Genomic DNA, 15158 nt, shown 5'->3' with positions numbered 1-15158 from the left:
AAATCTTGGCCTGAAATCCCTTGGTTTGATTTGTATACTATCTAGGCAAAACAGATATGTAGAGTCAAACAAATGAGAGAGCATCTGAGCTCTTCCCACAAACTACAACACATGTATTTGTTTTTAACATTCAGTCGTTATAATACAAGATTCTCTCTTGCTTTGGGAGAAAGGCATACCTTGTAGAGGATGGGACCAAACAGAGTTCTTTCTGTCTCTACCAAAAGAGCTGGAGTGCACTGCAAGGGGCTGGGTGTTTCATAGGTGATATTCCTCTATGGAGCAAATGGGCCACTGCCATCCTCTCCAACACAATTCTGCTTAATGGGGGAAAGGGACAGTGACTTTCTTATTACAAAGCAGTCTTTTCTGGAAGGGAAACAGCTCACCAGCAACGTTCCCTTCCCTCTACCCAATCTTGTTATCTCTAAGGAGGATAAAGACAGTGACCAGTAGCTTCCACAAAGAGCTGTGTGAGAGCAGAGTCTTGTGGCACAGGCTACCTATATATATATTGTATCATCTTATTTCACATGCAACAATGTGTGGCGCTAACTACTTTATACTTTCCCCCTAGATCGATTGATACATCAGAGGCCCTCAAAGCACCAGGAGTGTTTGATATTATAACAGCTCAGGACGTCCCAGCCACAAACGAGTTCTACTATTACAGTGATCCAGAGATTATATTTGCAAAAGATAAGGTATAAAGTGTCTGTCGGTAGCTATGATTTTTCTTTGGTGATATCTCTTTGATTCTTGATTTATAATTAAACTACACAGGAACAATATTGACTCTTGAACATTTGTAGAATGTGTATGTTGGGAATTACACCTCTATCTCAATATAACGCTGTCCTCAGGAGCCAAAATATCTTACCGCATTATAGGTGAAGCTGCATTATCTCGAACTTGCTTTGATCTGCCAGAGTGCGCAGCCCTGCCCCACAGAGTGCTGCTTTACCGGGTTATATCCAAAATCATGTTATATCAGGTCACGTTATATCGGGGTAGAGGTGTATTTTGGCTGCTCTATGGGGCAACTTCTTAGTTATTTTTCCATTTCTTTTCTAAGTATCAAAATAACTGAACTCTGTGACATACCTCTTTAAATCAGATGAATCAGACTAGTCAGGATATAGGGTAGTCTTTTCTAAAGCACCTGACGGTATGTCTACACTGCAGTTTGGGAGTGAGGGGCTGAGCACAGCATATGTAGACATACCCAAGCTAGATTTAATCCATTAGTGTGAGCATCAGTAGCAGTGAAGCCATGGCAACATGGGCTTCAGTGTGAGTTGGGCTGCACAAGCCCACACTAGATATTTACTTGGGCAGCTAGCCCACACTTAAGTCTGTGCTACTATGTCTTCACTGCTATTGGTGCATGAGCTAAGTAGATTGAAGTCGGTTCAGATATGTCTACACGTGCTACACTCACACCTGAAATCACAGTGCAGACCTGAAGACTTCCTCTGCTGAACCTTATCCCCTGAACCTACCGAACCAAACTGAACTCCACCATATGAGGGTCATCCTATCCTCATTACTCAGCCCACTTATTTATACCTATGATTCCCTGTAATTCCTGTATGAGTGATGTACCCTCACTGCTTGCTGACTGTACCTTGATTCATCCACCTTAAACCCCCCCATCGGGGATACTGCAGACTGTATGTGTTATGCGCTATCCAATATCAAAATACTAACATCCCCCTGTACTCTGTATGGTACCCCCGATGACTAATAACTGAATTTTCAACACTCTGTATCATCTATTTTTAAACATTTCTTAATACAATTTTAAATCTTCTGGGTCACATAGGCTCCCAAGTCTCATTTTTAGAAGTGACTCAGGCACTTGGGAACCTGTGTTTCATGGGAAGTCCATAGGACTGAGGAACCTAAGTCACTTAGGGACTTTTGAAAATGATGTGTTTGATTCCCAAGTAACATTGATACTTCAACTAGTGTATTGGTTTAGGGGAAGGTTTATAGCAAATAAAAAAGGTTAAAACAAAACAAAAATTAGAAGGGGAAATGTGAACACTATTTATTTGAGTCCAGAATTTCAGTAAGCACACTTGGGGATCATTTGAATACAGGAAGTATATCCACTGTACTTTGCAGGTAATTTGCGTGGGTCAGATTGTCTGTGGTGTGGTTGCGGATTCAGATGTTCATGCCAAACAAGCAGCTGCAAAAGTGAAGATAGAGTATGAAGATCTGGAGCGAGTGATCCTGACTGTTGAGGTAATAATTAGCCTCATCCTTCTTGCTTTTTCACTGACTTATCTTGGGCAGGGAAAGCAGCTGTTTACTCTTCACTTGCTATTTACTTTTTTTTCATAACAAGTGAAGTGTGACTAATTGGATTCTCTTTTTAAGGACTAAGGGCCAAATTTTTGCTGTCACTTATACTAGTACATCCCTAATGATGTCAATGTAAAAAGAGCAGAATTTGGCCAAGTTTCCACTTGCACTTGGTTGGTTAGTTAGTTCTTAAGGAAGATCCTCACTTCCTCATATAGTAACAAACAGGGATCTTTCACATCCAAGGATTTCCCTGCCTGTTCCTTTCTGGGATTACCATGTGTTCTTGCTCTCTCTTCAGGCCATACCATCAGCTCCAGGAAAGCAGTTCTTGGAATTACCCAGTGAATGACAACAATTCAGAATTCCTGATCTGGGAACTCTGCCTATAAATAGGGGCAGGTTAAAATTAAATGGGGCCTGTTCTCCCCCATTTCACTGCTTAAATAAATAAAATATTAGTAGCCTCTCACAGATTTCAGTGGTTTGAAGTACAGGGTGGATTTTGACTTATGCTTTAGTGCCTAGTTCAGACCACACTGTCTAGACAGACATTCTTCCTAGCAACTTGTGTATTAGAGACTTGTTTTGTTATGTGGCAGTTGAGAACTTGTCTTTGTTTAGAGTAGCCATGACTGTTGGGGAGTTTGACTGAAGTGTGTGCTTTCCTGATGTGATAGAGACTGGCTTGCATATCAGGAGAAGAAAAGCATTGTGAAGCAAAACCCATGCTGACTATTCCTACCTTAACCATATAGTCCAGTCTCTTTCTATTCCATCTTGGTCACTTACAAGCTGTTCTGTCTCTCACCACAAACCAGACTTCCCTTTTTGTCCTAGGGAGAGTCCTACTGGACAGCTGTCGAACAGCCTTTTGGGAAATAGTATAATTAATAAAATACCTCTGCACTAGCATTCTGTAAGAAAGCAGAGGTCATCAGTAATTCAAGATTGAGTCACAGCAACATTTTCTTGTCCAATGTATAAAATCCTAAACTTCTGGAATCCTGTGGTGGAATTTGGTAGTCTGGTAACTCTCTGGTACCCAGTTCCCCATATCTTTATGTAAGGTGCATGGCAATGATATTGGTAATAAAATGCTGTGGAAAAAAAGAGACTATTTAAAATTCTCAAACTCATGGGTGTGTTTTCGACCACTGCAGGATGCTATAAAGCACAATTCATTCTTTGAGCCACAAAGAAGACTAGAACAAGGAAATGTCGATGAAGCATTTGAAACTGTAGATCAAATACTTGAAGGTAAAGTGCAGAATGTGTTGGGTGGATGGTGGGATGATGAGAGTTTCTGCCAGTTTGAAGTCTGATACTAACCAAATGGATCTGGGCAAAATGGAAATTGTCAAATCTTCATCAGAATTTATGGGGACAGACTTTCAAAGATTGGCACCTAAATTGCTCCTTCCTATGTCCCTTTTAAGTGCAATTGATGATGTACTGTGCCTATTAGGCAACACCAGTACAGCATTACTATCTGATTAATTTATGAGAAAAAATATAATCCTACCATTATTTACCATGGACTTTCCTGTCTGTTTTACTGTGATACAAAAGTGACAATCTACAATATGGAAATATTGATCCAGAAAACCAATCAGATGACTAAAACAGCTGACATATGTCCTGCAGAATGTGGATTTTACCCTCTTGTTAGTCTGTTTCCTTTCAATCACCAATTCCTCCCTTTCTTCCTCAGCATCAGACATGGCTTGTTTGATGCTAGTACTGGAACAACCACGAACAGCATTTCCGTTCTGCCGAAAAATTACTGTATTCCACGTCTGATTTGATTAACACAAGCTGGCTCAAGATCCTGTCAGCTCTCTCAAGCCTTCCACATCCCAGACTCAAGACACTTAGCTTGATATTGACAGTGTGTATGGCAGATTATCTGGTAGTGTAAACTGGCACAGTTCTGTTGATATCAATGGGGCAGGGCTGGTTTACACCAGCAGAGAGTTTGGCTCACATTTTTATGCTAGGTGTTGCACCTGCTGCAGCTGGTTTCTCTTGCCTGGTTGCACCTTAACAGTAGTAACATCAGCAGATGTGTTGGTCAAGTACGTTGAATGTTACGTTTTGTGTAATTTGCATACATGGCCTAGCCTCCTCATTCCTCCCCTTGTTACCCGCCAGCCCATCAGCAATACTTGAGTCTTTATCTTTGGAACAGGGGAGATCCACATCGGGGGACAGGAACATTTTTACATGGAGACTCAGTGTGCGCTTGTTGTGCCAAAAGGAGAGGATAAAGAAATGGACATGTATGTGTCAACCCAACATCCAGCACTTATCCAGGTAATGGAGAGCCTTTTTAGGCAATTCTTTAAAAACTTGACAGTACAGCTCTTTGTGTGTGGTTTGATAATCCATCTTAAACAGTTTATGATGCAGTAGGAACATATGAATTACACAGTTGGGTTATCCAATGTCCATTGCTTTCCACTACACCAGTAGCATGCAAGCTCATCCCCACTGATCTCTCTGGAACCAAGGTGAGGAGTGAGTAAAAGCCCTTTAGTCCCCTCTGAAAGTAGTCTATGCTCCAGGGCACGATCCTTTAAGGTACAGAATTCTTCCTGTGAAGTGCTAAGCACCCTCCACTCCTATCTTCTTCAGTGCTTTGTACATGCATTAACTGGGGAGAGGGTTACAACTGCCTACTGCCAGAAATATAAAGGGAAAACTCACAAAACCTAACAGGAGAGAGGTAAGGTTGGTGAGGTAATATCTTTTATTGAACTGACTTCTGCTGGTGAAAGAGACAAACTGTCAAGCTCCACAGAGCTCTTCTTCACGACTGGAATAAAACCTAGTATAGCAGATTATCTCTTCTTAGCTACACATATGGCTTGTAAAGCAGAATACATTTTGAACAAAATGCTGAGATTTTGTATTAGGTGTATTTTGCCCACTGTTCAGCTCCCATTTTCTGTGTGTGTTACTTTTATATCATTGATAACAAAAATCTGCATTCTTTCTTGGCTGTGTTTCATAAATGAGGGACACTGTCAATCACATTTCTTCATCTGTGACTAATAGGACCTTAGATTATTAAAACCAAACATTTAAAAAATCTAATGTCCTTATTATGGATTTTGCTTACTTCCTGCATTTCTCTCAGTTTGGACAATTGTCTATAGCCAATTTCACTTTCAGGTTCTCCATGTTGCAGTATTTGGGTGCAAATGTTGTTTGGGGGTATTTATTTGTTGAAAAATAGATGTTTCCATGGGAATTAGAAAGAAAATCATGGAGACATAACTTGGTCTTTTCTATAAACTTTTTTTGCAGAACTTAAATTTGGGCCAGATTTGAGCTGACAGGATCCCTTTAAAATTGCAATGATATAAAAAGGGGATATTGACTTTACAGGAAATGGTGGCCTCATGTTTAGGAGTTCCAGCCAATAGGATCATGTGCCATGTAAAAAGAATCGGTGGAGCTTTCGGTGGGAAAGTAGGGAAAGCTGGTCTGTTGGCATCTGTTGCTGCAGTGGCAGCAAACAAGTAAGTGTGTGGCTCCCTGTTGTAAGAGAGAAAAGGGGAGGAATAATAGTTACCCACAAGGTCCCTTCCCTTCCCAGAGTTGCTCCCTCTATACTAGCTAACAAGCCACAAACACCTGACTGTCAGTGAGTTTTATTTGACTCTCTACTCTGGACGGGTTATAAACTGGGCTGAGGTGATGTGATCTAAACAGAGCTGAGACTGATGTCAGCCAGAAATGCTCTCAAAACTCTTGACTGGCTTAGGGGAGCTACCCACCTGTCAGATTGAGACCTTGTCCACACATAGGGATTGTACTGACCTTGCTACATCAGTTTCAAAATTGATTTAGTTAACTCAATGCAACTTTCTGGTGCAGACACTGATTTTGGTTTTAAGAGTGTTATATTGATTTAGCCTATGTTGATTTCTTACTGATTTGAGCTAAATTGATATAAAGCATTCTTAAAACCAAAATAAGTGTCTACACAAGAAAGTTGCACTTAGTTAACTCATTGTTTTTCAAAAAGATTCTGTCATGGGTCTGGACCCAGCAAAGCACATAAATAGTGCATACTTTATGCACAAGTAATCCTATTAAAATTAAGCAGGTGCTTCAGTCCATCCCTGTTCACTAAAACGTTTAAGTCAATGCTTAAATTTAAACGCATCCTTTGTGCTCTGCTAGATATGGGCCCCAGGGAAATAGCCATCCTTTTAGTAGTGTTTGTAACTTTGTCTGAAGCATAACCCCCCGTCCCCCTTTTTTTACATTTTTAATTTAGAACTGGTCGTGCGGTTCGTTTTATCCTGGACCGAGGGGATGATATGTTAATCACAGGGGGCCGACACCCTCTCATTGGCAAATATAAAGTAAGTGGAAGAAAAATGCTGTGCCCAAACCATCAGTCCACTTTATGTGAGAAGGTAACAAGATTTTTTAGAGAAAGGAAACGCAGTGGATCAAATTTACCTCAATTTCAGTAAGGCATTTGATACGGTTCCACATGGGGAATTATTAGTTAAATTGGAAAAGATGGGGATCAATATGAAAATTGAAAAGTGGATAAGGAACTGGTTAAAGGGGAGACTACAATGGGTCATACTGAAATGTGAACTGTCAGGCTGGAGGGAGGTTACTAGTGGAGTTTCTCAGGGATCAGTTTTGGGACCAATCTTATTTAATCTTTTTATTACTGACCTTGGCACAAAAAGTGGAAATGTGCTAATAAAGTTTACGGATGATGCAAAAAGCTGGGAGGTATTGCTAATACAGAGAAGGACCGGGATGTCATACAGGAAGATCTGGATGACCTTGTAAACTGGAGTAATAGTGACAGGATGAAATTTAATAGTGAAAAATGCAAGGTCATGCATTTAGGGATTAATAGCAAGAATTTTAGTTATAAATTGGGGAAACATCAATTGGAAGTAACAGAGGAGGAGAAGGACCTCGGAGTATTGGTTGATCACAGGATGACTATGAGCCACCAATGTGATATGGCCGTTAAAAAGGCTAATGCGGTTTTAGGATGCATCAGGCGAGGTATTTCCAACAAAGATAAGGAGGTATTAGTACCGTTATACAAGGCACTGGTGAGACCTCATCTGGAATACTGTGTGCAGTTCTGATCTCCCATGTTTAAGAAGAATGAATTCAGACTGGAACAGGTACAGAGAAGGGCTACTAGGAAGATCCGAGAAATGGAAAACCTATCTTATGAAAGGAGACTCAAAGAGCTTGGCTTATTTAGCCTAACCAGAAGAAGGTTGAGGGGGGATATGATTGCTCTTTATAAATATATCAGAGGGATAAATATTAGGGTGGGAGAGGAATTATTTAAGCTTAGTACCAATGTAGACACAAGAACAAATGGATATAAACTGGACACTAGGAAGTTTAGACTTGAAATTAGACGAAGGTTTCTAACTATTAGAGGAGTGAAGTTCTGGAACAGCCTTCCAAGGGGAGTAGTGGGGGCAAAAGACATATCTGGCTTTAAGACTAAACTTGATAAGTTTATGGAAGGGATGGTATGATGGGATAGCATAATTTTGGCAATTAATTTGGCAATTGGTCTTTGATTATCAGCAGGTAAGTATGCCCAGTGATCTGTGATGGGATGTTAGATGGGATGGGATCTGAGTTACTACAGAGAATTCTTTCCTGGGTGCTAGCTGGTGAGTCTTACTCACATGCTCAGGGTTTAGCTGATCACCATATTTGGGGTTGGGAAGGAATTTTCCTCCAGGGCAGATTGGCAGAGGCCCTGGAGGTTTTTTGCCTTCCTCTACAGCATGGGGCATGGGTCACTTGCTGGAGGATTCTCTGCAGCTTGAGGTCTTCAAACCACGATTTGAAGACTTCAGTAACTCAGACATAGGTTTGCGGTTTGTTGCAGGAGTGGATGGGTGAGATTCTGTGGCCTGCATTGTGCAGGAGGTCAGACTAGATGATCATAATGGTCCCTTCTGACCTTAAAGTCTATGAGTCTATGAATGGGATTTTGCGAGTACCACTAGTTAAAGTTAAGATTTTGTCATGTTTATTTTTAGCAATAAACAAAAATTCACAAAAACTCAGCAGCTCGAAGGTCCAGGGTCCCCGCCACCCACAGCGGCTCAGAGCTCCAGGGTCCTCATCACCTGCAGTGGCTCAGAGCTCCAAGGCTTCTGCTGGCTGACAGCTCCAGCCATCCCGCCTCAGGGCACAGGGCTGAAGCTGAAAATATCACAGAAGTTTCTGAAAGTAACGGAATCCATTACCACCGTGACAAAATCTTATCCTAACAACTAGTTAATGTTGTTTTTAACTAGTTGGTCTATTAATGCAAATAGCTGTATTAGTTCAGCCTTCATTTGAGACTCTTAATTAGGAAATTCAGAAGTAAGGTCCGCTAACCAACTTTAACTCTACCTCTTCACTCCCGCCTATATCTCTGCTTTCATTTCTTTTTACTCTTGCATGTCTTCTTCCTCCCATAATTTCTCCCTTTATTTCTTTCTCTCTGGAAACTGGAAGGCATAAGGAGTCCTTGGCCCAACAAAGTTTCTCTGCACAGGTTTACGCTTGAGGCCTTGCTGTGCACAGGTTCAAACAGAGAAACCACTAGGTTTTTACATAAACACAGAATCAGCAAGGAAAAACAGCACCTTTGGTTACAACCCAGTCCTCCAGCTACTGAATACAACCTCTACTTCACCCAAGGCCTCTTTCTGACCTGATTATCGGTAAAAATTTTATAGAAGTTCCTGCCCTCTTGTCAGCAGTGATGGACAAGGTAGCCTGGGCAACACTGACTTAAATCAAATCAATAAAAAAAAGGCAGAATCTATAAACATAAGAGTCAGAAAATCTTTGGCTGCCAGGGCTTTCATCTCTGTCTACCTCCCTTGTACTTCCAGAGGGTTACAAGTGTCTCCGAGGCAGCCTGGTGCGAACGTCTCTGGTAGAGAGTTATTGTCCTCTTCAAGTCCCAAGTTCATCTGCCACGTCTCATCCTGTTCCTCCCTCTTTATACCTGGGCTTCCCCTCATTAGCTACAGCAGCTGTGGGCTTGTCTCTTCATAATTGACATTTCCCACAGCTGAGTCAGCATGGGGTAGTTTTTGCTGACTGCAAGTAGGAAGGGTTCTTAATCCCTTCTTGCCTGTGTTTTATGTGCGGTCTGTAGACCCCATAGTACCTTTCTCACCTCCCCTTCCCACCTTGCTCTGGTCATAGACTCATAGACTTTAAGGTCAGAAGAGACCATCATGATCATCTGATCTGACATCCTGCAGGCCACAGAACCAATGAATTTTTCACTCCCAGTGCTCCCCTAGGAGGACTGTTCCAGAACTTCACTCCGCTGATGGTTGAGAGCCTTCATCTAATTGCAAACCTAAACTTCTTGATGGCCAGTTTTTATCCATTTGTCCTTGTGACCACATCGGCGCTTAACTTAAATAACTCCTCTCCCTCCCTGGTACATATCCTTCTGATATATTTGCATGAGAATATAAGAATGGCCATACTGGGTCAGACCAATGATCCGTTTAGCCTAGTATCCTGTCTTCCAACAGTGGTCAATGACAGGTGCTTCAGAGGGAATGAACGGAACATGTAGTCATCAAACGATCCATCTCCAGTAGCCCATTCCCAGCTTCTTGCAAAGAGAGGCTATGGACACCATCCCTTCCTATCCTTGCTAATAGCCATTAATGGACCTATCCTCCATGAATTTACCTTTAAAAATTAACATTTACTGATGGTGGCACGGCATACTAATCAGCCATCTCCAGGGGAAGGCACAGGAAGACAGACTTTCCAGGAGCATCCCATTCCATTGAGATGCACATTGCTAGACAAAAGAAACTTGTGGTATGTACTGGACAGATGCAGTTCACCACTGGGAGTTTGGAAAGTCTGTAGCTTAACAACCCATTTTTCCATGGTTTCAACAGAGTTTTGCTTAAATTGAGTGGCACAATATAGCCTGAACTGTGTAATTGACATTTAGTTGCAAAATGTATAACCTGTTTGTACTTGTGGCTTGCAAAGGGTGAGTAGATTCCTGCTAGCAGATTTTGCTGGCAAGTGAAACATAGACAGGGCCAACCTCGTGCTGGGAGCAGGGACCGGACCAGGCCACAAACCCAATGTCTGTCTCCAGCTTTCTCGTGGTACAACCCAGGTACTCTCAGTGGATAGTGAATAGGAAAGGGCTGCCTAGACTTGAGGTGGCTGGCAGTATATGTACTTTCTTAAACCAAAAAACTGACAAAATGAGTAAGATCAGCCCTACTCAACCTTGGTGTTAGAAAAAAAGAGATGATGGTAATGTTTGTATTTATACTTTGTGTACTGTGTGTTGGAACAAGTAGAGAGTAGTACAAGGACTGAACATGTGTAAAAAGTCAATATTAATCCATTTTAGGTTGGCTTCATGAATGATGGTAGGATCGTGGCTGCAGATGCTAAATACTATATTAATGGAGGATGCACTCCTGATGACTCTATTCTGGTAAGCATTTTATGAAGGGGCAGATTTTCTAGTCATAACATGGGATGAATTGTTTGCTGGAAACATTGTGGAAGGCCAGGTTCCCTTGCTCACTTCTTGTAAGATTGTCCTTTTAGCCTGTGTTGTGGGGATTCAGAGTGTGTGTCGGAAAAGACCCCCAAAAGAGAAACCACCTCTCCTGACCTAGCTCAGTGTTCCCTTTTGGCATTTCCCCACACATTCCCTTAATGGAATATTACTCAGAGTTAGGTTCAAGTTATGGTGGTAGCTAAAAGTCTATTCCTCACAAATGTCCAGTGCCTCACAGTCTGCACAATCATTTTATGGCCACAGGGAATATGGAAGGTTCTGACAATGGGAAAATCTCCATGGGTCTTAGAATATTAAAGAATAAAATCTACCTGAGGTTCCCAGCAGTCTTCGAGTGACGCTCAGCAAGATAATTCTGCATTTTCCAAACTGCAGTCCTCACACAGATACTACTCAGACCTCCCTCCTCTCCCAATCTTCCCACAGTTGTACGTTTGAATTCATATCATGTTACCACTGACTACATAGATAGATAAACACCACACCCAGCAACGATTAAGTTCTTAGAGAAAAATTGTCCCATTCGATATATATGCACCATTTCTGCTGATGTCAGTAGGAGTTATTTGCACAACCAAAGCCAAAATTTGCCTCTGGAGCATTAGGCTTATTTATATTCTGTGAATAATGTTTTAATTTACCATCATATTAAAAGTATTTCCATGCATAGTTTCATTATAGAAAGTTAAGATTGCAGGATCTTCTCTGTGATTGGAGTGCAGTAATATATTTCAAGACTATTAGTATTAAAAACAAACTCTTACACTTTAGAAACCCAGGAAATGCAGAACTAAGGTTACACTTCATGTAAAGGAACCAGCAGTCCCTAGTTATGCATTCAACTAAAACAGTTAATCATTTTTTAAAGGCAGAGTTTAATCAACTACATTTTGGTGCTGGGTATTAGAACACAGCCAGGACAGTCCAGTAAACAAAGGTTTCTCTCTCTTGTGTGTGTTTTTTTTTCAGATTTGTAGAAAAATAAACAAATATGAAAACAAAAACCAAAGTTAGAAGACTTTTGTAGTGGTGGCTTCTTTGAGAAATAAAACTTAACTCTGAACATCCGTAGATCCCTTTGTCTAGTTCATTTCAAATTATGTAGAAAATTTTTACTTCAGGCCCAGATCTAAACTACAGTTTTTTAAATTGATATGAATTTTTGTAAATTTTTAAACTTAGGCCAAAATCAGTCTTATAATGGAATTTCATTTGCAGCCTTAACTATTGTGATACAGCACAGCCAGAGAGCAGCAGGAGAGTGATAGATGGGAGACGTGTGGGCCCCAGCATGATCAGAGCCTTATTCCCTGTAGAGGGAAGAGAGGCTGCTACAGATTAATTAGAGCACCTGAAATCAATTAAGCCAATTAGAGCACCTGAAGCCAGTCACCTGATAAAAAACCCCTTCTTCAATCAGACAGTTGGAGGAGTTGAAGCAGAGTGGTTTGGTGTTGGAGCGGAGAGCAGTTTGGAGGGGAGCAGTTTGAAGCAGTTGAAGCAGAGTGGTTTGGTGTTGGAGCGGAGAGCAGTTTGGAGGGGAGCAGTTTGAAGCAGTTGAAGCAGAGTGGTTTGGTGTTGGAACGGAGAGCAGTTTGAAGGAGTTGAAGCAGAGTGGTTTGGTGTTGGAGTGGAGAGCAGTTTGGAGGAGAGCAGTTTGAAGGAGTTGAAGCAGAGTGGTTTGGTGTTGGAACGGAGAGCAGTTTGGAGGAGTTGAAGCAAAGTGGTTTGGTGTTGGAGCAGAGAGCAGTTTGGAGGAGCTGAAGGAAAGTGGTTTGGTGTTGGAGCGGAGAGCAGTTTGGAGGAGAGCAGTTTGGAGGAGTTGAAGCACAGTGATTTGTTGTTGGAGTGGACAGCAGTTTGGAGGAGTTGAAGCAAAGTGGTTTGGTGTTGGAGTGGAGAGCAGTTTGGAGGAGTTGAAGCAGAGTGGTTTGGTGTTGGATCGGAGAGCAGTTTGGAGGAGTTAAAGCGCAGTAGTTTGATGTTGGAGCAGAGAGCTGTTTGGAGGAGAGCAGTTTGAAGGAGCTGAAGCAGAGTGGTTTGGTGTTGGAGCAGAGAGCAGTTTGGAGGAGTTGAAGCAGAGTGATTTGGTGTTAGAGTGGACAGCAGTTTGGAGGAGTTGAAGTAGAGTGGTTTGGTGTTGGAGCAGAGAGCAGTTTGGAGGAGTTGAAGGAAAGTGGTTTGATGTTGGAGCGGAGAGCAGTTTGGAGGAGTTGAAGGAAAGTGGTTTGGTGTTGGAGCGGAGAGCAGATTGGAGGAGAGCAGTTTGGAGGAGTTGAAGCAAAGTGGTTTGGTGTTGGAGCAGAGAGCAGTTTGGAGGAGTTGAAGCAGAGTGATTTGGTGTTAGAGTGGACAGCAGTTTGGAGGAGTTGAAGTAGAGTGGTTTGGTGTTGGAGCGGAGAGCAGTTTGGAGGAGTTGAAGGAAAGTGGTTTGTTGTTGGAGCGGAGAGCAGTTTGGAGGAGCTGAAGGAAAGTGGTTTGGTGTTGGAGCGGAGAGCAGTTTGGAGGAGTTGAAGCGCAGTGGTTTGGTGTTGGAGCGGAGAGCAGTTTGGAGGAGAGCAGTTTGGAGAAGTGCTGTCGCTGGCCAGAAGTCCAAGACCATAGGTAAAGGGAAACCCAGCTTGTGCAGAGCAGAGGGACTGTACAGAAACAAGGGGTTGGGAGAAACTTGGCCCCATCGGAGAGAGGGCAGGAAGCGTCCCAAGCTGAAGGGCCAGAGAGGGAAGTAGCCCAGCGGAAGGAATCGCTAGTTCAAGTGGTTTACCGCTATCTCTAGGGCCCCTGGGCTGGGACACAGAGTAGAGGGCAGTCTTGGGTCCCTCCCTCTTCACTCCCCTTTCTGGGACACTAGTGGGACAGTTGATAACCCAGTTCCAGGGTGAGAAATGATGCTCTGAACCCTCACAAGAGGGGAAAGCATGGGTGTCATAAACAGATAGTTAAGAGTTAATAGAACAGGAGTACTTCATGTCTCTTTTGCCTGTAAAGGGTTAACAAGTTCAGTGAGCCTGGCTATCACCTGACCAGAGGACTAATCAGGGGACAGGATACTTTCAAATCTTGATGGAGGGAAGTCTTTGTGTGTGCTGTTAGTGTTTGATTGTTGTTCACTCTGGGGGCTCAGAGGGACCAGACATGCAACCAGGTTTCTCTCCAATCTCTCTGATACAGTCTCTTATATGTTCAGAATAGTAAGTACTAGTAGATAAGGCGGATTAGGCTTATGTTTGTTTTCTTTATTTGCAAATGTGAATTTTGCTGGAAGCATTGTATCTCTGTTTGCTGCAACTTGTATTTGTGCTGGGGGGAGGATTCTCTCTGGTGTCTATAAGCTGAAAGACCCTGTAATATTTTCCATCTTGATTTTACAGAGATAGTTTTTACTTTTTTTTCTTTCTTTTATTAAAAGCTTTTCTTTTTAAGAACCTGATTGTTCTTTTATTCTTGTGTGAGGCCCCAGGGAACGGGGTCTGGACTCACCAGGGAATTGGTGGGAGAAAGGAGAGAAGGAGGGAGGAAAAGCTTGCTTTCTCTCTGTGTTAGGATCACTGTCTCTCTCTCTCAGGGAGAGTCTGGGAGGGGGAGAGAAAGGGGGGAAGGTGAATTTCCTCTCTGTTTTAAGATTCAAGGAGTTGAATCACAGTGATCTTCCAGTGTTACCCAGGGAGGGGAGGATCTGGGAGGAAGAAAGGAGGGGGGAATGGTTTATTTCCCTTTGTTGTGAGACCCAAGGGGTTTTGGATCTTGGGGTCCCCAGGGAAGGTTTTGGGGGCCAGAAAGTGTCCCAAAACACTATATTTTTGGGTGGTGGCAGCTCTACCATTTCTAAGCTAGTAATTAAGCTTAGAGGGGTTCATGCAGGTACCCCATCTTTTGGACGCTAAGGTTCAGAGTGGGGAATCATACCTTGACAGTGGGACCCCTCATGATAGTGCCCGCAATTTGCTACACTATGGAGAGACTATTGTAGCTCACTAATCATATATCAACTGCTATATTGTCTACTACATTCCTTTCATATGCTAACAGAACTATTGAAATGCAGGATTATTCTTTGTGGGAAATGTAGATGTAATGAGTGTAGAATATTCTTGTTACATGGGATTTATAGAAACATTTTTTTAAAAAAGCTTAAAATACTCTTCTATTGTCCAAATTGTCTCAAGTCCAAGTCCTTTCTCTAATAGGAGGAATATTTACTTGTATAATTGTGAATGTAATTTTAAGGGAAGAGCTGTTCTGA

At 42.2% G+C, this 15158-nt stretch overlaps 1 protein-coding gene across 2 annotated transcripts in view; it reads left to right on the top strand.

Annotated features, from left to right (window-relative positions):
- LOC115659417 (aldehyde oxidase 1-like) overlaps window positions 1-15158 on the top strand; it is a 173056-nt gene that overhangs the window by 47158 nt on the left and 110740 nt on the right. For both annotated transcript variants that reach the window (XM_030579494.1, XM_030579495.1), the window contains exons 18-24: window positions 578-704; window positions 2131-2253; window positions 3477-3573; window positions 4505-4629; window positions 5707-5840; window positions 6605-6692; window positions 10739-10825. In XM_030579494.1, the coding sequence (XP_030435354.1) occupies window positions 578-704; window positions 2131-2253; window positions 3477-3573; window positions 4505-4629; window positions 5707-5840; window positions 6605-6692; window positions 10739-10825 (781 nt within the window). The remainder of the gene's footprint in view (window positions 1-577; window positions 705-2130; window positions 2254-3476; window positions 3574-4504; window positions 4630-5706; window positions 5841-6604; window positions 6693-10738; window positions 10826-15158) is intronic.

The sequence above is a fragment of the Gopherus evgoodei genome, chromosome 11 (genome assembly GCF_007399415.2).
Source record: "Gopherus evgoodei ecotype Sinaloan lineage chromosome 11, rGopEvg1_v1.p, whole genome shotgun sequence".
Lineage (NCBI taxonomy): Eukaryota > Metazoa > Chordata > Testudines > Testudinidae > Gopherus > Gopherus evgoodei.
Note: the sequence above shows the minus strand (reverse complement) of the source record. Positions and strands in the feature narration are given on the sequence as shown.